At 35.5% G+C, this 26,813-nt stretch overlaps 1 protein-coding gene across 1 annotated transcript in view; it reads left to right on the top strand.

Moving 5' to 3' along the window:
• The window catches only part of PXDNL (peroxidasin like), a 450,345-nt gene that overhangs the window by 154,773 nt on the left and 268,759 nt on the right, over positions 1-26,813 (top strand). Inside the window, exon 2 of the mRNA XM_040625808.1 lies at positions 15,359-15,430. Coding sequence (XP_040481742.1) covers positions 15,359-15,430 — 72 coding nt within the window. The remainder of the gene's footprint in view (positions 1-15,358; positions 15,431-26,813) is intronic.

The following is a 26,813-nucleotide window of genomic DNA, read 5'->3' as shown; positions in this document are numbered from 1 at the left end:
TAATAATTATTAAGCAAATAGACTAATGATGATTTTATACCTAATTATTAGATTTGGCAAGAGTGTTACTTAGTGCAGATGTAAATAAATTTTATCTTTCCCCAAATGAAGACACTTCATTCAGTTCACAGAGGTTAAAGAAATTGCCAGTGCCATACAGCTAGTTAAGAGGAAACCTTAATCTAAAACCCAGGGCTTTCTAGTGCCTCATACTTTATCACCAAACGAGCAATTTAAAAATGATTTAAAAAATCACAGAAATGATTTGTCATAAGAATCATAAATCATAATGGCATTACTTCATTGTTTATAAATGCATTTGTGGAATTAGAGACAATCTGGAGAAGAACATATTCTATGTTCTTAGGTGTTCGTAGAGGTATTCTTTGTGTGCACGTATGTGTGTGTGTATGTAAAAATACCATTTCGTAAGTGGTTAAAAAATCCCATCCGTTAGATTAACATGTCTCTGTCTTGGATTCTGAAGTTCAGGAAAGGCTGGCTAAGGCCTGCCCTGTATGGCCATTTTGTTCTTGATAGTTATTTTATAATCTTTGGTTAATTAAATCAGGAATTTACTCTCACTTTATGAGTCTGTGTAATGCTTATGTGTGCACCTACCTATGTAATAAATTCCTGCCAAACTGTAGGACAAACCCTGAAGTTACCCTGAACAGTCTGACCAACCATCTCCTAATCAAGAGACTAAAGGATGCCATAAATCATAAATTGCCTAAGAAGTTAAAAGTGTTTCCAAAACCTAAGTAAGCAATTATAATCATTCCATCATTCCAGTCATACTATAAAACTGCTGACTAGAAGCTACAGTGAATTGTACAGTATTCTTTTGCTGATTAAAAAAGTTTCTCTGAAAATAGGTCACAACAGTACCATTTTTTTTTCCATTTTTGTACCAGAAGCAAACAATATGTGCTCTAAAGGAAAATCACTTGAATCAAAGTCAGAAGATCTGATATCTAGTCCCCTTTCTGGTTAATTCTATGAACTTTCGTAGACTGTTTCCTTATTTTCTAAATCTGGATTGAAATACATGATTGACAGATTTCTTCCAACAGATTGTTTTTGGTTATTCTGAGGGATAAAATAAGTTGATATTTTAACATATTCATTCACTTCATTCATTCTTTTTATCATACACTTTCTGAGTGATCAGTGTGTGAGCTACTATATTATTTATTTTTCATAATACTTGTTTTAATTTATACTTATTGTCTTCTTGAAAGAACCCACATCTATCCATCTATTCATACATTTGTCCTTACATACATACATACATACATACATACATACATACATACATACATACATGCATCATTCCTCAACAAATGTTTACTGGTCATTTATTGTATGTAAGACCATTTAGAAGTTTATGGATTTTCTGATCAGGGAATATTTCTAGAAATATCTGGGACTTTTGATAAAGAATAAGTTTCAATCTTTATCTCTTGTACTGCTTAAAGGAAGAATAATTTTTTAATAGAAGATAATATTGTTTAATGTATTATTTGAATTCTTAATGAAAATGCTAATGATGTAGATGTCAGAATTGTGTATATTATGGGATTGGAGAATTTTGTGGCATGAATTATGATCTGTACTGTAAATTGAAACGTAACACCAGCAGTCATTTGTACAAACTTATTTGTACAAATAAGTTACAGATACTATAGAGAGAACTAGGTTGAGTAAAATTCTTCCTATAAGAGATCTTTTCTTCTTTTAGTCTGTTGTATTACTAACATGATAATTCATTGGAAATAAGATTTTCTATTATGGTTAAAAGTGGTGGAAGTAGATAATGTTCACCATAATTGGTTGGTGAACTGGTTAGTCCCTCTTTTAAGCTTCTACAATGTTGGTAAGCTTTCTGAGGTTGACACAAAAGTTCCTAACTGTGACACTAAAAATGGATGGTCCAATGACTTCTCACTCAGGGATTCAGCTATGTTAGAGGCAGAATCTCACCCAAGGGGCTCAACTATGGTGTCAACCTGATATTTCAAACAGGATGATTTACAGGCATGGATGCAGATGGAAGCAGAATTGTGAAAACCCATTTCTGAGCCTTAAAACAAAAGGCTTTGCTATGGAATGAGCAAATGTGTAATGTGACCACATGCTGTAGGCTAATTCTGAGCATATCTCTAGTGCAAATAGCTTTCCAAAAAGCAGCCCCTTCCTCTTTGTGTGTTTTTAGTGAGAAGAACTGAAGTTGCACTTTCAAACAGTTGTGCTATTGTGACCACTTTCTCAGCATGTTGATTTCTCGGTCTTGTTATCCTATTCTATAATGTAGTGAGGTCATAGACATTTATTTAACATCTTTAGCTCTTTGGATGAGAAGTTACTGCTGATCTCACGGTGGGGTAAATTGTGGTACAAAAATACCATTACAGACAACCAGCCATGAAAAATAGCAGATGGGTAAAGAAAAGAGGGCAAACCATTTTTCTGTAAGTCATAAATAAATACTCTTTTTTTCCCAGTTTTCATTGTGCATAGATTTAGTAGGGATAACACGGGGAAAATACTTTGTTTTTGCAAAAGGTATATTTTGGAACTCTTAAGAGTGTAATGCACTCATTCATTCACCTCTTTGTTGAACCAAATCACATCTCAGTGACCATGCTCAGTGCCTGGCACAGAGGGCACTGTGGGCTGTGTTGCAGATGCTTACAGAATAGTAGCTAAGGAAGGGGGAAAGGTACCCTGAAGGCACAGTTGAGCTTTCCTTTCTTTTGTTTCTCTTTTGATCCACATATAAATATTTATCTTTCTCTGTCTGACTTATTTCACTCAGCGTATGCCTTCATGGTCCATCCATGTTGTTGCAAATGCTTATTTCCTTCTTTTTTATGACTGAATAATATTTCCTTGTATATACCACATTTAAAAAATCTGTCCACCCATTCATGGACTATTAAGTTGCATCCATGTTTTGGTTATTGTAAATAATGCTGCAAAGAGCATGAGGGCACACCTATCTTTTCCAATTAATGTTTTGTTTCCTTCAGATAAATACCCACAAGTGGAATTGTGGATTATATGGTAGTTTTATTTTTATTTTTTGAGAAACCCCCATACTGTCTTCCACAGTAGCTGCAGCAATTTACAATCCCACCCACAGTGCACAAGGGTTCCCTTTTCTTCACATCTTTGCTAACTGTTGTTGTTTCTTCTTTTTCTCCTTTTCATTCTTCTTCCTTTTCCTCTTCCTCTTCCTTTCCTCCTCCTCCTCCTCCTCCTCCTCCTCCTCCTCCTTCTTCTTCTTCTTTGATAATAGCCATTCTAACAGGTGTGGGTGATATCTCACTGTATATTTGATTTGCATTTTTTTGATGATTAGTGATATTGAGCACCTTTTAATGTACTAGTTGGCCATTTCTGTGTCCACTTTGGGAAAATATTCAGATCCTCTGCCCATTTTTTTAGTTGGGCTGTTTGTTTAATTATTGGTATTGAGTTGTAGTTCTTTGTATATTTTGGATATTAGCCCCTTTCAAGATAGACTTGAAAATATTTTCTCCTATTCAATAGGTTACCTTTTCATTTTGTTGATGGTTTCTTATGCTGTACATAAGCTTTTTAGTTTGATATATCCCACTTACTTAGTTTTGCATTTGTTGTTTTGTTTTTGGTTTCAAATCCAAAAGAATCATCACCATGACCAATGTTGAGGAGCTTACTGCCTATGTTTTCTTCTAGGAGTTTTATGGTTTCAGGCCTTACATTCAAGTTTTTAATCCATTTTGACTTAATTTTTGTGTATGGTGTAAGATAGTGGTCCAGTTTCATTCTTTTGCATGTGGCTGTCCAGTTTTCCCAACACCACTTATTGCAGAGAATGTCCTTTCCCCATTGTATATTCTTGACTCCTTTGTCATAAATTAGTTGTGTTGGTTTATTGTTGGGCTGTCTGTTCTGTTCCATTGATCTCGGTCTCTATTTTTATGCCGCTACCATACTGCTTTGATTACTATAATACAATAACTTTGTAATATAGCTTGAAATTAGGAAGTGTGATGCCTCTGGTTTTTTATTCTTTCTCAAGATTGCTTTTGCTATGTGAGGTCTTTTGAAGTCCCCTGCAGATTTGAGGATTATATGTTCTATTTCTGTGAAAAATGCCATTGAAATTTTGATAGGGATTGCATTGAATCTGTAGATTTCCTTGGGTAGTATGGACATTTTAACAATATTCTTCCAATCTGCAAGCCTGGAATTTATTTCCATTTATGTTACATCTTCAGTTTCTTTCATCAATGTCTTATAGTTTTCAGTGTACAAATCTTTTACCTCCTTGGTTAAATTTATTCCTAGGAATTTATTCATTTTGAAGCAATTGTAATGATTAGGTTTTTTAATGAGGTTCTTGACTGTGTAGAAGAGATCACTATTAAGCATAATGCTTGAAGATGAATGGGTGTTTTCTAGGGTAGGATGGTGAGAAGGAATTCTAGAAAGAAAGAACAACAACGTTGAAAGCCATAGAGTTATGTTAGTCAGCATACTAACATAAATAAATAAATAAATAAATAAATAAATAAATAAATAAAACAAAAGCAAAAGCCATGAAAGCATGATATGTCTTGAGATGTTCTAGAGATCAAAAGCACTTTGGCATGGCTAAAACATAGGGTGTCAGAAGTATTTGCAGGTGAAAGGCAGGCAAGTAGGGGAATCAGGGAAGGCTTCATATACCATACAAGCAGTTCCAGTTGGACTCTGCTGACAATGAAGAGCCACTGAAAGATTTTAAACTGGAAAGCTTAAAATAAATCAACAACAAAACAAAAATGATTCCTTTCCTACAGAAATCCTCCACAGCTGCATGCAAGGGGCATATAAAGAATGCATGAGGATACAGATTATCTGAATGGTGATGATGTGGCCATAGGACTTGCCCGTGGTAGGACTCAGAGGGAACCTGAAAGCTATACAGATGTGTTCTTAGGTTTGTGATTTTGTGTCTGGGTGGATATTCAGAGCAAGGCTTGGGGAAGGTTGAGGTGCCTTTGGTACCTCTATTACAGAAATCAAGTGGCTGGATTAATGTCAGGCATGGAGAATGTGGTAGATATCTTAAGAGAAAGGTAGAGATTTGGTATGTGTGTGTTTGAATATACACGAATGTATATGTATGTATACAGACACGTTTCTCATATGTCATTCATGTTTCCTCGCTCTTTCATAGTTTCACGGAAACCAAAATAGTGGATAGGATTGCTTGAGAAGGTTAACGGGGGAAAGAAGAGGGCCGAAGGCACAGCCTTAGAGACATCAGCATTTAGGAGGCAAACAAAAAGAACATGATCTGGAAAAGGAGTCTGAGACAGACTATTAGGAGAGAAAGGAGAAAATCCAGGAGGGCTTAAAGAGTAAGGGAGTTAACATTATCAAATGACATCAAAAGACAAAGTAAAATGATAACTCAAGCAAATTCATTGACTTTACCCATCAAGAGTGCATAGATGGCCTGGGCCAGGACAATTTGAATGAAATGATAAAGGAGAAAGTCACCTTCAGTGAGCTGACAAACAAATGCAACAATAATACTAAATATAGAGGCTTCTTTCTTTTGGAAATAAAATTAGACTTTTTTCCTCAGTTGTTATCATTGGCATGCAAATCTTGGTATGGGAGATAGAAGCAAAAATGTTAAATAATTTACTGAAATTATAGACAGAAATATATTTTCCAAAAGACATCACATATTTGAGAAGTCAAGGCTATTGCAAAATCTAATGTCTTTGTCAGCTTCTCTGATAATTACGGGTATGAAGTAGTTGTATGGATATTTGATTTCCAGTCATTGTCCGTAGCATACAGGTCCCATTTCCCAATAGTCAGGCCAATCTGGTGTGTGACGCCCAGGTACAGAATTGCAGTTGTCAGTGTCTAATTTCATAGAGGAATAACTATACATTCAGTTAACTGAATTTCTCTTTTCTTTCTGAAAAATGGAATTTGAATTAGAGTATGTTTTTACTAATATTTATAAAAGTTGATTTTTCGTCTACTGATGAGTGTCTTATATGCAACTGAACTGAAACCTGACTTTTCATTTGTTTTATATTTGTATTTTGTATTTGTTCTAGTATTTCCTATTTTGCCTATTATGGACCATATCTGATTCATCCCACTGTTATTATTGTTGTGGTTGTTATTATTAAATGCTCTGTCTCAGTACTTGTGCTCGGGACGAAAACTTTGCGCTATGTATACAAGGAAGACTTAGACATATTCCCTGCTCTGAAGGAGCTCCCAATTTAGCTGTGTTGGGTGGGAAGCACAGACACTATAATTAGAAAATTACAATGTTGCATTTAAAATGTTATAATAACAGAATTTATATTGGTGATGGTAATGTTACAACTGCTGGCATTTACCACATGCTAGGCACTATTCTAATGATTTGTGTGAATTATGATATTTAGTACAATGGGCTGAGTATCATTGTCCACATTTTATGATGAGGGACCCCAGAGAAAGTATGGGCTTGTCCAAAGTCACATGGCTAGAGAGTGGCCAAGACCAAATTCAGTGTGCTTCTTTGGTTCTGAAACCTGCACTCTTAACCACAACACTAAACTCCCTCCCATTGCAAAGGCCTTGAAGGAGAACATAGGACCCCAGAGAGAAGTTGTCAAGGAATGTTTCCCTGAGGAAATAAAGGATGGATTTGGAGGCTCATGCCAGCATTGCATTGTGGAAGACAGTCTAGGCATTGACAGAGAGGGGCAGACACCCAAGTAGATAGTGCAGCTGACAGAGCTGCGATCACTGGCTGAGCTTCCTTCTGACCAACTGTGAGGCTGCTCCAAAGGCGGTGCCTTCAACTTCATCATAGAAGTGATACTTACATGTTGTCTTGGAGGGTACTTGAATATGTGATAGAGAACAAAGGGAAGGACATTCCAGATAAAGGAACAGCATGTGCATATATGTAGACTTATATAACAGTGTGACCAATATGTGATTAAAAAGCTTGGCTTATTTCACTCCAGTGTGCCTGGGGACAGGCACGGAGGTATGGAGCTAGATATGTGACATGTAAATAAGATCAGCTTTATCCTGTGGCACAGGGCGCCCTAGAAGTGAATCTCACCCCTGACAAGTCCTTGGTCATCAAATACATGTTGAAGAACCAGGTCAGGGGAGATCTTTCTGACTCCCCCAGAACAAAGTAGCAACCCAATAGTAGGAAACAGGAAGGACAAACAAGATAAACGTAATCCAGGATAAAAATATAACCAAGTCTGATCTCAGGGATTCTGTACTGTTCTTTCAGACTGTGTTTATTGGCTCATGTGGCATACTTGTCTAGCAGGATCCAATAGTTTTGGCCACTCTCCCAAGCACAGGGCATTCGAACAAGCCACGCTTAACATGAAAAGTGGAGACAGAAACAGTTAAAATTGTTGCATAGTATCATAATGATCCTAACAGTGTGAATTATGTTAAGTAATTAATTTGAAAAGTTAAATCTTATTATTTTGAAATATGTTTTCACCTAAATCACAGTTAGCAATGTCTTTACATTCAAGAGGTTACACTTGAGTTTTGTGTGAAAATTCACTCACAGTTTCTAATTCCCCAAAAGACATGACTTTATGCAATGTGGTATATTATGCCCTCAAAGTGAAGCTTTGCTGCTGGCTGCTATTTTCACATGCAAATGAATGGGATTCAGCGAACACTATTCAGCCTGTAGTCTAGTCCTTCTGGCACCGTGACATTTAGGACATATTAAACCACCTCATATTCCTCGAAATCATTTCTTTGACCTAGAAGAGAGGACTGCCCTTTAGTGACATCTGCTGGAAGGACCAGGTACATAAAGAAAGAAAAAAGTCTGGAACTGTTTTTGTCAGGTTGTCTGTTCTCTTTAGGTTTCCACAGACAGGAACACCATGCTTCAAAATTATAATGCTTTCTTTTACATTTGGGTGCTTTTAATGACCTGAGTAGTGCAGCTGGACACCCGCGTTCATACTGACTTACCTTGGACTGGTTCACACCTTCCATTGACATTATCACTGTTAGCTCATTTGTGCACATAGAGGTGTTTGTTAATTCCAGCCACATAACCTCTGAAAGACAAAGGATTTAAATGGAATGCTAACTGCCCTGTCTGAGGGAAGTGGGAATTTGGTTTAGGATAATGAGGTGGAAATTATACTAAAATGAAAATCAGTGTTTTCTGATACAGCCTCTGGTCCTCAGTGGCTGACAGATGATGAATGTACCCTTCCATTGTCCTGGGCCTATTTTCCTCAGCAGGAGTTTAAGGTAAGGTGGGAGTCTGTAGACAGTGCCTGCTTTGTAAGCACACTTGGGAGCCATTCCCCATGGTCACTTGCTTTGCTTTGAGGTGAATGAAATGTTTTGAATGAAATGTTCCAGCTCTGAAATCAATATATTAATACCTGCCTTGAAGAGGTAGTGTTAAGATTTAGCCAGGATGAATATGTACTTGTATTCCACTTCTCTCCTCTCCCCTTTACTTTTCCTTCCTGTCTTACACATAGAGACAGACGTTGGACTAATTAGTCTATAAGACAACTTCTTTTTAAAAGTTCAAGTTCTTCAAGATTATAATAGTACTACTTGTTTCTTGTAAGAAACTGGGGTATTAGAGAAAAGTACAACCTAACTCTTGCTTGTGTGTGTGTGTGTGTGTGTGTGTGTGTTTTCCCCTGTTACCTTCCAATTTTAACTTTCTATGAGCACCTGCTGGCTCCCAGTGCTTTAAGACTCATTGTTTAATTGGTTTCCTCATCCCAGGGATTTTGTGAACAAGTGCAGTGGAAAGAGCTTCAGTCCAGTTTGGTTTAATTCATAGTTTGAGAGGTGATTATAATCCATTTCTGAAAAATAGCATGGAGCTGGGCTGGAAATTTCATTGAAGAGCAAAATGAAGAAGCTAGATTGAGAAACTATTATAAGGTTGTTCTAACATCTTTGAAGTCTTTATAGTGTTGTGATTTATGTATAGACACTTTAGCCATTATTAAAGATATGTAGATAAGTATCAAACATGTGGGGGGAAAAAAGGAAAAATGCCAGTACTATCTACCCAGCACCAACCCAAGGCAATGTTCACATGAGACCTGCCCTTCTTTTCTTGTGTTCCTCACTTGGTGGTCTCAGTATAGCTAGTGATGATTTTCACTTGAACACTGCAGCAGCACCTTGTCAGGAATGGAGATCCCTCAGAGCCACCCTCCTCAGAGAATTCTGAGATGAAGACCTGACCTTGGGAGGCCCTTCAGTGACTGCGCATATTCCATACAGGTTTGGAAAGCTTCGTTGAGCCTCTCTGGCCAGGTGTTCAATCCTTTCTTACCTATGGCCTGTTTGATTCATTGAAACTACCTGCGTCTCCCTTAAAAGGGATGACACTTGGCCAAGTGTGGGCCATGTCTTCAGAAAAGCTACTCTGAGTGAAGGAGTGAATGGACACCACCATTTCCACTTCAGCCAGGAGGGTCATATTGGGTATGTTAGGATTTTCTAGAGAAACAAAACCAATAGAATGAAGAGATAAATGGGATTTTTCCAAGACAGAGCAAGAGAAAAGAGAGAAGGATTCATTTTAAAGAATTGGCTCATGCTCTTGTGGAGGCTAGCAAGTCTGAATTTTGAAGAGGAAACTGGCAGGCTGGGGACCCAGGGAAAAGTTGATTCGCAGCTTGACGGTGAAGGCTGTCTGGAGGCAGAATTCCCCCCTTCTCAGCGCATCTTTTTCTCTTAAGGATTTTAAGTGATCGGATGAGGTCCACCCACATTATGGAGGGTATCTACTTTATTCAAAGTCTACTGATTTTGGTGTAAATCACAAAAAATTACATACCTTCACAGCAACATCTAGACTGGTGTTTGACCAAAATCAGGGTACCATGGCTTAGTCAAGTTGACAAATAAATTACCCTTCATAACAGGTTAACATCAGGCCCAACAAACAGCAATGGATGATAGACTCAAGCTCTGGCTGCTTGACACTTGGCAGACAGAAAGTGAACAGAGAAAATCAAAGAAGATGATTGGAAATCAGGTGTCCTCCAACTTCTCTTCCTCAGGCCCGGAAAATGTTTTTCCAATTCCTACCCTGAAAGGACTGTAAGATGGAAAGGTAAAGAAGATGTTTTAGGGCAACAGGAGAGATCTCTTACATTCTTCCCCTGATTCCAAGGTCTGGGCAGTCTAGACACCACGGATGAGGGGATGGCACATGGGACAGCAGCTGAGAAAGGAGATGGAAGCCAGGATAGCTCTATGAGTTAGGATCAGAATAACAGAAAACCTGGCTGCAGGGAGCAGAGTATGCACATGGCTTTGACACAAGAGACAGACAGAAGAGATGATGATGGCTGGGCTATCAGGAGTCATCTCACTCCCTCCCACCCTTCCTGAAAGCAAGGGGAGACTAGAACCTGCTTACATTGTTTCTGCAGTTTTATGCTTTTGACTTTACAGTGACTTAGTTGAATGCTTTTGGCTCAAGTACAGATCTGCTTGATCTTTTTTTCATGAAGATAGGCTTTCTGCCAGAATGAATATATCTCGCTTGTGAGAAAACAAGTAGCACCCTCAGACAGAAATCAGCCCGTTAAGTTGGTGCTCTCTGAGAGTTTCCCTTATTTGCTTTGCTCTCTCAGTGCCAGATTCTTAGCTAAAATGGCTAGGAATGGGCCCCCTTAGCTCAGGTGTCTACTCACGATAAACCTGAAGACCATCTCCAACTAGGGCGCTATTAGGACGACCCACACCACAGTGAGCCAGACATCTGCGTAGCCTGGGTCTCACCTTCAAGAACTCAAATTTAGACTTTGATTTTATCTCTTAATGACCTATGCTTTCAGTCCCAGGGCAGGCTGATAGTGTTTTTCAAGAGCATTGCATTCATCTTACAACTTAAACTGGATTACCATCTGTGGACAATTACAATTTTATTTTTCATGTTTAGATACCCACTTGTTTAATGTTTTTAAAAAATATGCCCAATGTTTGGCATTCATAAAATATACTGGGAACCTCAGACCTCTGGGCAAGGTCTAGCCTCTCTCTCGCTCTGTAAGGTCTTTCTCTGGACTTTTCCACACAGACATAGTATAACTCCATCTAACCCACCCAGAGGTTGTGTAATGAGTGGTGATGTGGGCGTGGTGTGCCCTGTTTCCTGGCGGAACTAAATAACATGATCTTGAGCTATGCGAATTTATTTCAGGCTAGTTCACGTTGCTGTCTGTCCATGCTTGTTCTCTTCCCTGTGTCCAATGGGAGAATCATTTAAAACTCTTTTTAGAAAGAGAATCTTCTGGATTGAATTTGAACTAAAACGCATCTTTTATTGGTTAAAAACATCAATTCCAAATTTCTCACCATAAAAATCATTAAACATTTCTTCTTCAGCTTTAGCAGCTTGAGCTGGGGGCAGGCAGGCCATAGAGACAAATAGACGGACAAACTCATGTTTAACTACTGCCAGTAAGCACCATGTGCTCAGTTTTCATCTTGGTGCATTTCCTAAAGTTGCTTCTAAATTGAATTCTAGGGAACAATGAATGGGATGAAAATTGTGCTAAATAATAATTATTATTTTTATGAATATTATTTTATCAATATTACATATATCATAAAGGGATGACTTGTGCAGGATATATAAAAATTCAATTTTCACTCTATGCAGAGTGAAAATACAATGCTACAAATTATGTTAAGGGAAGTTTTATATAAATGACAAATTTTGTGTGGGTAAAATTTTAGTGATCCATCTTGAACATAATAGAGGCAATATGGGAAAATAAATTATATTTTTGGATAAACTTATTTACGCAGAAGGCAGTAAGATCCAAATTTTGTGGTTATTTGAATTCAGACGATCTTTTAGTGTAATTTCATAGAAAGGTATGGTAAATACTACCTTCAGCAATGCATTGTATAATGCCCCATATGCAATCTTAAAATGCAGCAATTCAAATTAGGAAGGGAAGTCAATCCTTAGAGTTTTAGTTTATAAGGTACCTAACTACAGAAGTTTATGTGGTAGAATATATTAGCAAAGAAGACGAATGTTAACATGCTGACTTCGGTGCATTTGAATATGCCTTATGGGAGTTTAAGTCAATAGGGAAATAATCTTTGGGTCTCTAAGTGTGCTTTGCTTCTCTGGGAGAAGTACCCTGTGGCTTCCTGAGCTGTGAGAACCATGGGTCATGTATCTCACAGTCCCCTGAATAACCCCTGGGACTGTAGACACTTTGCCACACTATTCTTGGGCAGGACACCTTAGTTTTGCTCACTAGTGAAGACAGGAGGGAATTTTGATAACCAACACACTTAGCACCTTGACTCTTAAATCAATCCAGTGAAAAGTTTAAATTTGCAATTTGGTGATTAGTTCAAGAATCTCTTCACATTATTCTTAGTTATATATATTACTGCTGTAGTATCTAACGAAAATAAATTTGGAATTGGCATCATTTTGTAAAACTGAAGCTGTGCATACACTATGATCTAGCAATTCTTTTTTTTTTAATTTTTTTTATTTGACAGAGATAGAGACAGCCAGCGAGAGAGGGAACACAAGCAGGGGGAGTGGGAGAGGAAGAAGCAGGCTCATAGCAGAGGAGCCTGATGTGGGGCTCGATCCCATAATGCTAGGATCACGCCCTGAGCCGAAGGCAGACGCTTAACCGCTGTGCCACCCAAGCGCCCCTGATCTAGCAATTCTAATTCTAAATATGTTCCAGAGAAACATTTCTTCATGTGCACAAGGAGACATGTGTGTTTGTTTATTGAAATGTTATTTGTAAATGTTGCAAAAAATCGATAACAGTCAAATGGCTGTCAATAAAGGGAATATATAAACGAACTGTGGCCTGTCTGCATGGTGGAATATTATAGAAGAGTTGGGGATAAATATCGAGATCTTTATGTGTCAAGGAATCACCCAGAAGAGATGCAGTAGAGAGGGAAAAAGAGAAGTTCTAAAAACTATAGGAAGTTTAATGCCATTTCTATAAATTTAAAAACACTAAATATTTTATATTTATCTATATTATGTGTATTTTCATATTTTTAATGTATACATTTCACTTATATTTATTCACATCCCTATGTATATGTATGTGTCTGAAAAGAGGCATCACACTCAGGAGAGGAGGTTATATGTGAGAAGAGGGAGACATAGCTAAAATTAAGATAGTGGTTAAAAGAAACTTTTATTTACCTGTAATATATTTTTACATGTGATTTGTATAATCAAAATAAAAATGTGTGGAACTATGAATAGAAGCAACTATATCAAGTGAAAGCAGTTGTTAATTCTGGATATGGACAATAAAGAGTATTATTTTCTTATTTGTACCTTTCTGAATTTTTAAAATTTCAAAGCCTAAAAAAAGGAATGTGATTTATCCTTTTGTGTTTACTCCCTTCTTGTATTGTTGGAAGCTCAATTTGGGAGGACTATTAGAATTTATGGTTTGATGTGAGAGGAGAGTCCTTTCTGTAATTTAAAGCTTCTGTGTTGAAGGGAAACCAAGGATCTAGGGTATTTGGATTTATATAACTTTATCTCTTATATGTTTATAGTGAGAATTTCACATCATTTCTAAAGTTTCTTTTAAAAATATAGTACAGACACATCGAGTAACAATGTATGATGTTTAAGCAGTGCATTCTATCTTACAAAGACATGTATTCACAATGAGTTATTTTAATTGAATACCTTTTAAAAAAATTTCATGCATCCTTTTTATTTCTTGATATCAAGATTTAATTGAATAAATTTAATTGAAAAAGCTCCTATAAAATTGTACATATTCTTCCAAAGTCAAAAGAAACATAAAATGATAGAATTTTAAGGTAATCTTATAAAGATTTTTGAATCAATTATTCTAAAATAAACTACTTCTTAACGGTGGTGAAAAATTTTATTTTGAGAAATTAATTGGGGGGAAATAGATATTTTGTTTTTTGTTTTTGCTTTTGTGTTTGTTTGTTTTCCTGACACGCTAATGCTTTGTAAAAATTTTCCAATATCATTTCCCTTGGGTCTCATATTTCCAAACTAATTATTTCATCTTTTTCCTGTGCTCCTTATATTAGTGATATAAACTCAGCTCAAATAAACTTATCAAAATGACAGTTTATTGCCTAGATAACTGAAAAGTCAGGAGGTAAATTTGGTCTCAGGCACAGCTGGATACAGGGCTTTGTTTTCTTCTCCCATATTTTGGCCCTGTTTGTCTCTGCTTGGCTTTATTCTCTACTCTGGACAATAATAGCCCTAGATACTCATTTTTCATAATCTCTTATTCCAGACAAGGAACATAACACTATTTTATTCATAGCTATGCAACACTCATGAATGCCCCCAATATGCTTTGCTTGAGTCATATGCTCCCCACGGAAGAAACAGTGTGTCCAAGGAGACAGTTGTCTGGACTTAGTCACCCTCTTGAAGGGTGCATGATTGACATTTCTATCAAAATCATAGGCAGTGGAGTGGGTTCTTCTTTCACTGATAGAGAGGGTCTAGGCAGACCAAAACCTAAGTTGGTTACCTGTGCAGAACATTTTGTTTATTGCTCTGTTGTACCACTAATACTTTATATACTAGTGTGTAATTATTTGTTTGTAATCCTCAACTCAACTGTGCCTGCTCAGTATCAGGGACCATATATTGCTCATCTTTGTGTCCCTATTACTGAACACAATATATTGCATGTAGTTGGTGCTCAATAATTTACATGCTGAATAAAGTAATGTATTAATTGATGAAAGAGAATGTTGTTTGTCTCTCTTACACTTATTGTTTTGTTGACTTGTTTTAATACTTCCTTAGAAGGCTGTTATATTTCTGTACTATGAAGAAAAATTAATTAATTAATAATAATTTTGCCTAAACCCAAGTAATGGTGTTATGTTGAGTTGATAAGTGACATCTGATCTATCAATATCATCCAAATTAATTATGCTCAATTGGCATGTTGCCGTATATAGAATTTTTTAGTACCATACAAATACAACCTAAAGAAAATGGTCTTTAACACTTTGTTAAATGCCTTTAACACCATGAAGAGCTCTGTAGCCAGCTGCACTTGTCTGGCACTTTTGGACTAGCATATAGCACCTGATATGTATAATCTGCTATAAAAAATGTACTTACATAATGACTGCACATAATGTACCTAATTCTGTCTTATGTTTAGTCCTTTAGTGCCATAATTTGGTTATAAAAGGAGAATTAGTTTTCAAGTTTCTGGAAATAATAACACCACTGGAATCCACATATTATAATCTTGCTTCTTCTTTTTTATGTTCCCAGAGACTTGAGGTTTAACAGAATACAAGAAATTCCTGGGAGTGCCTTCAAGAAACTCAAGAATTTGAACACTCTGTGAGTACTTATCGCTTATCTGTGAGGTTTCTAAAATTACAATCTAGTTGGATTGCAGTTTGTCATGAAAAGTCATTTTGAGAGGAAAGAACAGCTAATATGGGAGTGAAAACTTGCTAGTGCTCTTGTAACCAGAAATTCTCTGCTTCTTTCCACTGCCTATATTTTTGCTACCTTCTGAATCTGAGAGATATTTCTACTTATCTAATTGTCCTTTATACTTTATTAGTTTAGAAAAGCTTCAGGGATGAAGAAACTGAGAGAAATAATAGTTAAATAATTTGTCTATGGGTCCCATAGCCAAAGCAATAGGCATGGAATTAAAATTCATGGTCTTTTGACTAAGAAGTCCATGCTTTCACCAACACGCCACTGGATCTCCTTATTTGTAATACCACAAATATCTTTAAAATCGTGTATTTAGAGGAAAAGTCACAACTTTATGGTTAAGCTCTAATAAAAAATTTCAATGTGTAAAACATTCATTTTATTCATTCAACAGATATTTACTATCTGTGGTCTGCTTAGCAGTTTGCTGGCTTTGGGTCCAGACCAAAATACACAGGGGACCACTGTGGTATAGCAGATACTCTGACCTTGCAGATGATCAGTAAACAAAGACCCAACTGTAAAAACTGTAAAACATGTGTAATAAAAATATGGCAACTGCATAATGGAAGAGAGTAGAATGCTATGAGAGATGATGACAGGGGCTTACAGGTACTAACTTTGCTCAAAATTTAAAATTATTTATGCTGCTTTAGATTAATCCATAGGGTAAAAATCACTGGAAGTTAAGTATATTCAGTATTGTTGGAACTATTTGGGTACATTAATCTTATTGGCATAATATTTTCATAATCGAGTTAATATTTTCAACCTAGCTGAATTTATCACCATATTATAGCCAAGACAGTTCTCCTTTTTTTTTTTGATTTTTTTTTGATTTTTTTTTTTTAAGATTTTATTTATTTATTCGACGGAGATAGAGACAGCCAGCGAGAGAGGGAACACAAGCAGGGGGAGTGGGAGAGGAAGAAGCAGGCTCATAGCGGAAGAGCCTGATGTGGGGCTCGATCCCATAACGTCGGGATCACGCCCTGAGCCAAAGGCAGACGCTTAACCGCTGTGCCACCCAGGCGCCCCCAAGACAGTTCTTCTAATTCAGGGTTGAGGTTATAACTTTATACGTGTGCTTTTCCTACCTGGATTCTTTCCAGTAACTGATGCCTGAATACACATACTTTATCACAATATCTCTGGTTGGGGTGATGTAAGCATAAGGAAGTAAGGACTGCAAGGTTTATTTCTTACTTAACAATAAAGCAGTTGTTCTCAAACCATAATACATAAAAATGTTTCCTGGAGAGCTTGTGGACATGAAGATGCCTAGTCCTCTTCCCCAAAGATTCAGATTTAACTCTTCTCAGGAGCGGCCCAAAGATTTGCATTTTAATGAGTATCTCTAGGGGGTCTGACACTTGGGGAGCACCATCACTGAAGCATTCAAGCTACTATCTACTGAGATATGTAGATGATAGAAAAACAAATATCTTATTAATTTATCACATTGTTAATGTTACCAAGTGTTATCAAATCTCTTCTTTCAATATAACTTAAAAGTTTTTTGAGGAGTATAGCAAAATGATGATATTTATTGCAGTTTGGCCACATTTTGGAGTTATAGCACAAAATACTTTAATTATTAAAGAACAGTCCACCTCTTCATTTGGTAGAAACCATACTTATTATTAATTTGTGTCTAAATATTTTTATTAAAAACCCAAAATGAAATAATTATCATTTGTTAATTACAAGCCTCATTCTATACTGGTTGCTTTATGTACATTAACTCCGTTTCTTGCTCCATTTCACTCTGTGTGATAGATATTATTTCCATTTTACAGGTTAGGAAGCCGAGACTCATAACTGTAATGTAATTTACCCACATTCATACATCTAGAAAGGGGCAGAGTCAGGATTCACACACACGTTGATCTGTTAACTGCCGGACTGTATGGTTTCTCATGATGACTTTCAGGAAGGCTAGTTCCCTGGAATAATAGATGATGGATCACTTAAATAATAAGTTGTGTAAGAGGGAAAGAAGTGAGTTTAGAAATGGGACACTGGAAGACTTCTGGGATTGGAGAGAACTTGTGCTAGACCAGTAGGGTGAAGCCCCAATTGCTCAATGAGTTCTGAGGACCCAACAGAGTTATAATTATATTGCAGGTATGTTCATGAAAGTTAGGGAAAAGCAAACCTTTTAGCTGGTGTAATTACTGAGTTACTTGTTGTATGTTTAAAAAAACTACCAAATTTTGTAAGAAAATCTCAATATTTAAAATATTTCTCAAATAAGATATAATTGTAAGATATGATATGTTTTATATAATGTGATGAGAAATCTCTATGCTTCATTTTATGAGTGCTTTTTATCATGCTGATGAATCAACAGTCACTATTTCATTTATTTGTTTTTATTTAAAGATCAGGCATAATGCTTTCTTTCTCTCAAGACTTTGAAGGATTGATGTTTAATGGTTTGCCAAAGATGTTACTCTGCAAGTAGCCATAACTTTAGTTAAGATATTTGATTTGTCCTTAAGGTTATTCTGTGATGTAGCAAGGGAACAAAATTTCCTGCAGTAAATATTAGCACAGTTTTCTAGTTAGAGGTATGCAGAAAAATTTAAAACAGGCATTAATTTCTGGGATAATAGAAACATGTAGATTAGATTTGGCTTTCCATCCATTACTAGTAATAAGACTTCGGTTGGATCACTTTATAACTTCTTTACTTTGTAACTTGCTTTTAAGATGAAAAAATAACCACACATGGCTTTATGCTGATCTAGCCAGTATCACACAAACCATCCAGATGAAAAAAAAAAATCTCAAAGATCTGAATAAAATACAAAAAGCAACTCTTTGAAAGTTAAGATGTCAATAAAGGCAGCCAGGACTTAAGTAGCTAAAATCTGGGAAAGAAAGGAAGCTCATTGAGCTGACTCAAACCTGTGCAACTTTTCCTTCTCTGGTCATTTGTCAAATCAAGATACAGAGCATGGAGGATGAAGAGAAAGCAATAGCCTAGATTTCATGACAGTCTCATTGGACTAGGAAGACAAAGATCAGAATTTAAGACCACCAAGACAACCATCACTAGAAGGCCAGGATACCTGAAGGAAGGCAGCTGCAGAATAGTGAGGTGAAGATTTTGCCAGCCATTTCAATGAGGCACTTGCTAACTTAAAACTGAAACACATAGGGAGAGGGTACTAGGAAGCCAGGGAGAAAGTAGCTATTAAGACTTAAAAAGCTAATCAGAGATTTTGACCACTTCAATGTACCAGAGAAACAAAAAGAACAGTTTAGGGCTCATCACAGAAAAAAACTCCTGATAAATACCCCTGGTTTTATTTTATTTTTTAAAAGATTTTATTTATTTATTTATTTATTTATTTATTTATTTATTTATTTATTTTTATAAAGAGACAAAGAGAGAGCAAGCAAGAGAGAGAGAGAGAGAAAGCAGAGGGAGAGGGACAAGCAGACTCTGCGATATGGGCTTGATCTCACAATCCTGAGATCATGACCTGAGCCAAAACTGAGTCAGATGCTTAACTGATTAAACCACCCAAGTGCCCCAATACCCCTGGTTTTAATTTTGTACCCCTAAAGAGCTATGCCCTAGAAGCAAGGGACCATTCTAGACTGGGTGAAGGTGATCTGCTATATTCTTTCTGCCTCCTAAAAACAAATAAAATCTTCTCTGGAAAAATATAAAATGATCCAAACTCTTTACAATTTTTCACTCACAATGTCTGGCATTCAATGAAAGATGTCCAAGCATGCCAGGAAAACCAAGAGAATAAAAAAGATAACCAAAGAAGCTATGTTTGTTTAAGATTTTGAAATTATGAAACATAGACTTTAAAATCATTAGAATTAATATATTTAAGAGAATATATGAAATGATAGAAATTTTCATCAGATAAGAAGAAATTATTATGTTTTTCTTAGAACTTAAAAGATCATTCCATTTAGGAATTGAGTGGATTGGTTCAATCATAGATTAGAATACGGCAGAAGGGAAAATCAGAGTCCTGAAAGATAGGGTATTAAAAATTACCCAGATAGAAGCAAATCAGGAAAAAAAGATGGACAACACAGAAAAGAGAGTAAAAAACAGGGACATGATAAAAATATCTACATGTAATTAGAAGATGACTAAGAAAATAGGACAGGGGCAATATGTGAAGAAATTTTAAACACCAATGTTCCGCCGAAATAAATGATACCAAGTCATAGATTCAAGAAGCCTTATGACACTATTTAAGCTACATATACAGAGAACTACACTCAGTCACATTGTAGTATACTTGCTGAAAACCAAAGACAAAGGGGTCATTTAAAAAATATTTTTAGGTAAACATACATTATCTTTTAAGAAATAACCATGGGAATGGTGAAAGTTAAAAACAGTGGAAAGACATTTTGCTGAAAAAAAATAATGGAAAGACTTGAATTCTATTCACAGGGAAATTAGCCTTTAACAACGAAGGCAAAAAAACCCAAACAGACATTTGCAGACATAAAAGCTGAGATAATCTGCAGTCAGTAAGCCTACAAATTCTTTTTCCCCTCAGGCAGAAGGAAAAGGATGCAAAATGGAAATGCAGAAGTGTAGGATGCGATGAAAAACACATAAAGGGGAATTTTTTGACTAACTTTAAATTCTTTCTTTTTAAAAAAATATTTATTTATTTATTTTAGAGAGTGCGTGAGCATACACCAGTGGGAGGATGGGCAGAGGGAGAGAAACTTCAAGCAGACTCCCCACTGAATGCAGAGCCCAACCTGGGGTTTGATCTCATGGCTCATGAGATCATGACCTGAGCCAAAACCAAGAGTCAGTTGATTAACCAACCGAGCCACCCAGGCACCCCATTTATTTCTTATAATAATGTGCATTTAACATATGTAGAATTAAAATAAATGATAACAATAGGACAAAACGTAGGAGGAAGTTAAATAGAATTAAAATGCTTTAAGCATTTTCTCTAAGAAAGTGCTAAAATTATCAGTTAAAGGTAGACATTAATTAGGTCAGTAAATGTGTTGTAATTTCTGGGGCAACCACTACAAGAATAATAAAAAAATTATACTTAAGAAGTTAATAAGAGAAAAACCAAATAATAAAAATTATTGATTAATCCAAAGAAAGAAAGAAAGGTAAAAAGAACAAAGAACAGACATGAGAAATAATAATATTTACCTATGTCATATTTGTGCACACATGACATACAAAGTAATATTCAGATTGGCTACTAAAATTAATAACTCAATTTATTGATATAAAAATCAAGTATATTTCTATATTCTAGTAACAACTACTTCAAAAATGGAATTTTTAAGTGTACAATTTTCAATAACATCAAAAATTTTGTTAAGTAAAAATAAATGCAACAAAGGTTATAACTTTATGAGAAAACTATAACAGATTACTGGGAGAAATTTTAAAAATCTGAAATAAATGAATACATATATCATGATTATGAATTGGAAGACCTGATAACTGTTACCTTATCACTTGTTTCAACTTGATTTATAGATTCAATGCAACCCCAGTCAAATTTCAGCAGGCTGTTTTGTGAGAGCTTATTAGCTGAATCTACAAAAGACCACACATAGCTAATCAAGTATTAAAGAAGAATATTGTAGAAAGATAACTAGATATCAAGATTTATTATAAATAAAAGAAATTACAAGTGTGTGTTTGGTTCAATGACAAAGAAACAAATGAAACAGAATGCATAGTCCAGAAACAGACCCACATGTAAATGGTCACTTGAGATGTCACAAATGTGTATTGCATTGCAGTGGAAAATGACAATTTTCTGGTAAATGGTGCAGAGTTGTTTGGATATCCATGATGAAAAAGATAGATTTTGGCACTATTCCACTACTTTGGCTCACATACAATAATCAATTCTAGATGGATCATAGATCATGTAAAAGATAAAAATAATAAGGATTCTAGAAGATAACAAAAAAAAATCTTCATATCCTTAGGACAAACATTTCTCAGAGGACACAAAAAGCTGTAACAGTAAAGAAAATGATTGATAAATTGGATTTCGCTAAAATTAAGAACTTCAGCTTACCAAAGACAACTTTATGAATAAAAAAAGAAGCCACAGCCTGGGATATTTATGATTATGTATATCCAATAAAGGATTTGTATCAGGAACTCTTACAAATCAATAAGTAAAAGACAAAAACCCCAGCTAAAAAATACATAACATCTTGGAACAGCCATTTGACAAATTATAATATCCAAATGGCCAATAAACTCTTGAAAATGTATTCAATATCCCTTTGCATCAGGGAAATGCAACATAAAATGACAATAGGATACCTCACACCTCCATTACAACAAAAAACACTCAAAATACTCACAATGGAGCCAATAGAACTCTTATAAATTGCTGGAGTGGCTCAGTTATTTTAGAACACTGGCAGTATCTGCTAAAGCTAAATACACATAGATCTGGTGACTCAGAAATTGCACATCTAAGCATATAATCCACAGAAAGGAGCACATATGTTTTTCAAAGTTATGTATAAGAACTTAATAGACACATTATTTGTAATACTGAAAACTGGAGAAAAGCCAAATTATCCATAAATAAATTGCAGTAAATTCACACAATGGAATATTATAGAGTAAATAAAAAGAATGTATTACAACCACATGCAATAACACAGATAAATCTTCCAGATGAAATATTGGGAGAATTACACTGGATGCAAAAGAGGGCATACACATATCATGATTTCTTTTATAAAAAGTTCAAAACCAGGTCAAACAAAATGCAAACTTTTCTATATTGTAGAGGCTGAGGTTTACTGGCTGGAGGAAGGCATGAGGGAATTTTCTGTGATGTTGAAGATGTTCAATTTCTTGGTTTGTGTGGTGGGTACAAGAGTATTTTCATTTTCTTATAAAAAATATCAAGTGGTATACTTAAGGGATCATTAAAATAGTCTTAGAAGAATAAGAGAGAGAAAGGGGGACAGAAAATTTATTTAAAGAAATAATAGCAGAAAACTTCCCTAATCTGGGGGAGAAAACAGACATCCAGATCCAGGAGGCACAGGGAACTCCCATCAAAATCAACAAAAGCAGACCAACACCAAGACATGTTGTTATTAAATTGGCAAAATATGGTGGTAAAGGAAAAATCTTAAAAACAGCAAGACAAAAGAAGTCCTTAACTTATAAGGAAAACCCATAGGCAGGCTGCAGATCTCAACAGAAACTTGGCAAGCCAGAAGGAGTGGTATGCTATATTCAAAATGCTGAATAGGAAAAATCTGCAACCAAGAATCCTCTATCCAGTGAGGCTGTCATTCAGAATAGAAGGAGAGTTTCCCAAACAAAAACTAAAGGAGTTCATGACCACTAAACCAGCCCAGGAGGAAATATTGAAGGGGACTCTCTGATTTAAAAAAAAAAAAACTAAATCCAGTTTAATTAACATATACTGTATTATTAGTTTCAGAGGTAGAATTCAGTGATTCATCAGTTGCATACAACACTCAGTGCTCATTACTTTAAATGCCCTCTTTAATGCACATCATCCAGTTACCCCATTCCCCCATCCATCTGCCCTCCAAAAACCCTCAGTTTGTTTCCTATAATTTGAGTGGAAATGAAAGACCACTGTGACAACGATAAGAAAGGATCAGAGAAAATCTCCAGAAACAATGATAAAACAAGTAATAAAATAGCAATAAATATTTATTTATTGATAATTACTTTCAGGGCTCCTGGGTAGCTTAGTCTGTTAAGCATCTGCCTTTGGTTCAGGTCATGATCTCAGGGTCCTGGAATTAAGCCCCATGTCTGGCTCCCTGCTCAGTACAGAGTCTGCTTCTCTCTCTTTCTCTGCCCCATCCCCCAGCTCATGTTCTCTTTTTCTCTCTCAAATAAATAAATAAAATCTTTTAAAAAAAATTACATCAAATGTAAATGGACTAAATACTCCAATCAAAAGACATTGGGTGTCAGAATGGATAAAAGCCTACAAGAGACTCATTTTAGACCTGAAGACACCTGCAGATTGAAAGTGAGGGGTTGGAGAAACATTTATCATACAAATGGATGTCAAAAGAAAGTTGGAGTAGCAATACTTATATCAGACAAACTAGACTTTTTTACTCTAATACTTTTTTTTTTTTTAAGATTTACTTAGAGAGAGAGACAGAGAGCACGAGTGAGAGGGGCAGAGGGAGATGGAGAATCTCAAGCAGACTCCACACTGACTGTGGAGCCCAATGTGGGGCTCAATCCCACAACACTGAGGTCACCACCTGAGCTGAAACCAGGGGTTGGATGCCTAACTGACTATGCCACCCAGGTGCCCCTGTTCTTATATTATTTTTATCCTGCTTGTTATCAGGATAGTACTGGTCTCATAGAATGTTCCCTCTATTCCATTACTTGTAAGATTTTGATAATCATTGCCATTAATTAAAAAAATACATTTGGTAGAATTCACTAATGAAACCCTGTGGTTTTGGGCTTTTCTGTGTTGGGAAATTTTTGATTCCTAATTTAACTTTCATTCTTGTTATTGGTCTAAGAAGATATCCTATTTCTTGGATTCAAGGTTCATGATTCAATCTTGGTAACTTATGTGTTTTTGGAATTATATTTTTTTTTCCCCTATGTTATCTGATTTATTAGTATATAATTGTTTATAGTAATCTATTATCACACTATGTATTTCTGTGGTTATCTGTTGTATTGTTTTCTCTTCCATTTCTCATTTTGGTTTTTGAGTTATTTCTCTTTTTTTCTTGGTTAATGCAGTTAAAGCATTGCCAATTTTGTTTGTTTGGAAAAACTGGTTATTACTTATGTTACTGTTTATTCAAGTCTCTATTTTATTCATTTTCGATTTTTCTTTGTTATTTTCTTCTACTAAATTTCAGCTAAGTTTCTTCTTTTTCTAGTTCCTTGTGGTGTAATGTTGTTTACATGAGCTTTTTTGTTGTTGTTGTTAATACAAGCATTTATAGTATAAATTTCACTCCAACATCTTCTTTTGCTGCATCTCATAGGTTTTGGAATATTGTGTTTTCTTTTTCTTTTGTCTTGAGACATATTTTGATTTGCCTTTTGATTTCTTATTTGGCCCATTGCTTGTGCAATAATGTGTTGTTTAATATTTACATATTAAATATTTAATATTTTTTATTGTAGATTTTCCAGCTTTTTTTTATTATATTATGTTAGTCACCATACAGTACATCCCTAGTTTTTGATGTAAAGTTCGATGATTCATTAGTTGCATATAACACCCAGTGCACCATGCAATACGTGTCCTCCTTACTACCCATCACCAGCCTATCCCATTCCCCCACCCCCTCCCCTCTGAAGCCCTCAGATTGTTTCTCAGAGTCCATACTTTGTTTTATTGTTGATTTTGAGTTTTGCACCATTATGGTTAGAAAATATACTTGGTATGATTTCAGTCTTCTTAAATTTGTAAGATTTTTTTATGTCTCTTTTTATGTGATTTAACCAGGGGATTCTTCTGTGTGTACTTGGAGGAAATGTGTATTCTATTTTTCTTGGATGGAATGTTTTATATATATCTTTTAGAACCATGTTGTCTGAAGTATGCTTCAAATAAAAAGTGTTCTTGTTGAAAAAAAAACTTTTATTGAGAGTATTCATTTAAAATAAAGCATATCAGGGGTGGGCGATGGGTGAAATAGGTGAAAGGGATTAAAAGTGCACTTGTGATGATGAGCACTGAGTAATGATGTATAGAATTGTTGAATTGCTATATGGTACACATGAAACTAATATAACACTGTATGTTAACTATACTGGAATTGAAATTAAAAACTTAATTTAAAAAAAAAGAATTACACAGTTAGAGTCATAAGGATGAGATCACCAGAGTCCAATGTCATCTCTACAGGAGGCTATTGAATGTCTTCTTGCAAGACAGCTCACCACAGCGTCTCTGAGAGATAGTGAGAATAGTAAAGCCACAATTTTACCAGTTTATTATAAGTACAAAAGGGAAATAAGGAAAAGAGCTTTAAAAATAAAGTTAAAATTTTCACTACACAATATTAACAATTTTGACTCTGTGGCTTTTATACCAGTATAGCAGTACAAAGTGAAATCAAGCATCTGGTGATTTTATTTCCTTGAGTTGCCTTTGCACTAATTGCAATGGGAGCTTCTCTGTTTTCTTGATGTTTAAACAAATTCCAACCACACTGCTCCTGCAAATGTAAAAGAGTTTTCTGGAAGAGGGCTGGCTTTTTTTCCCCCCTAAATACAGAGTTTGGTAAGAGCTTATTTAAAAAGAAATTTGTAAACATTATGTATTGCTGGGCCCTAAGAGTTAGAGGGTAAGACCAGGGATCTGTTATCTAAAGACCCTGGATTTCACTCCCTCCAGAGCAGCTTGGCAGGACTCTCACCAGCATGTTTGAGCCTTCTAGTTTCTGGATGAAATGGATAAGAATAATACCTTTGGGAAGCAGGCTCAAATTCAATTATGGATAACCCAAATGGATTACTCAAGTAGGTTATTCAAATATGCTTATAGGAGAGATAATTGAGACCCAGGAGAGCAACAATAATTAATAAACACCAACGACAAAGGTTATACTATACCACAGAAATAAAATAAATGCATGCTGTCATTTAAATAACAAAACTGAAACACAGAGATCTTAGTCCAGGGCTGATCCCCTCTGGTTTGCCTGCATTCTTCTGGAAAAAAGCCTTTCTCTCTTTTGGAAGAGAGCCTTGGGGAGAATGTCAGAAGTGGCTATTATTTTTTGTTCTTCAAATAGCTTTGTGAATTTTGGTGAGTTACTTAACCCCTCTAAGTTTTTATTAACATATCCTCCAACTTTTTAATTTGAAAATTTTCAAACCCACCCCAAACTCAAAAGAACAATGCCATGATTACCTGTATACCTTTCACATAAATTTGCCAGTTGTTAACATTTTGCTATATTTGCATTTCTCTCTCTTTATATACACATATATATGTGTATAGATATTCATTTATTTATGTATTTGTTCTAATTGACTAAAACACTTCCAAATAAGTTGCAGATATGATCCTTCATCTTCCATAATTTTTTATGCATCTCCTAACAAAGATATTTTCTTAAATAACTGTAATATCTTCAAACACCTACGAAATTTGATTTTGATTCAATAATATTATCCGACATAGAGTCTATATTCAATTTTTCCCAATTGTCCCTCAAATTTCATTTATAGGTAGTTTTTTCTCCCAGCCCAGGACCCATTAAGTGTCAGGTTATT

Source organism: Ursus maritimus, unplaced genomic scaffold (genome assembly GCF_017311325.1).
Source record: "Ursus maritimus isolate PB19 unplaced genomic scaffold, ASM1731132v1 scaffold_9, whole genome shotgun sequence".
Classification (NCBI taxonomy): Eukaryota; Metazoa; Chordata; class Mammalia; order Carnivora; family Ursidae; genus Ursus; species Ursus maritimus.
The sequence above is the reverse complement of the archived record's forward strand: the minus strand, read 5'-3'. Positions and strand labels throughout refer to the sequence as shown.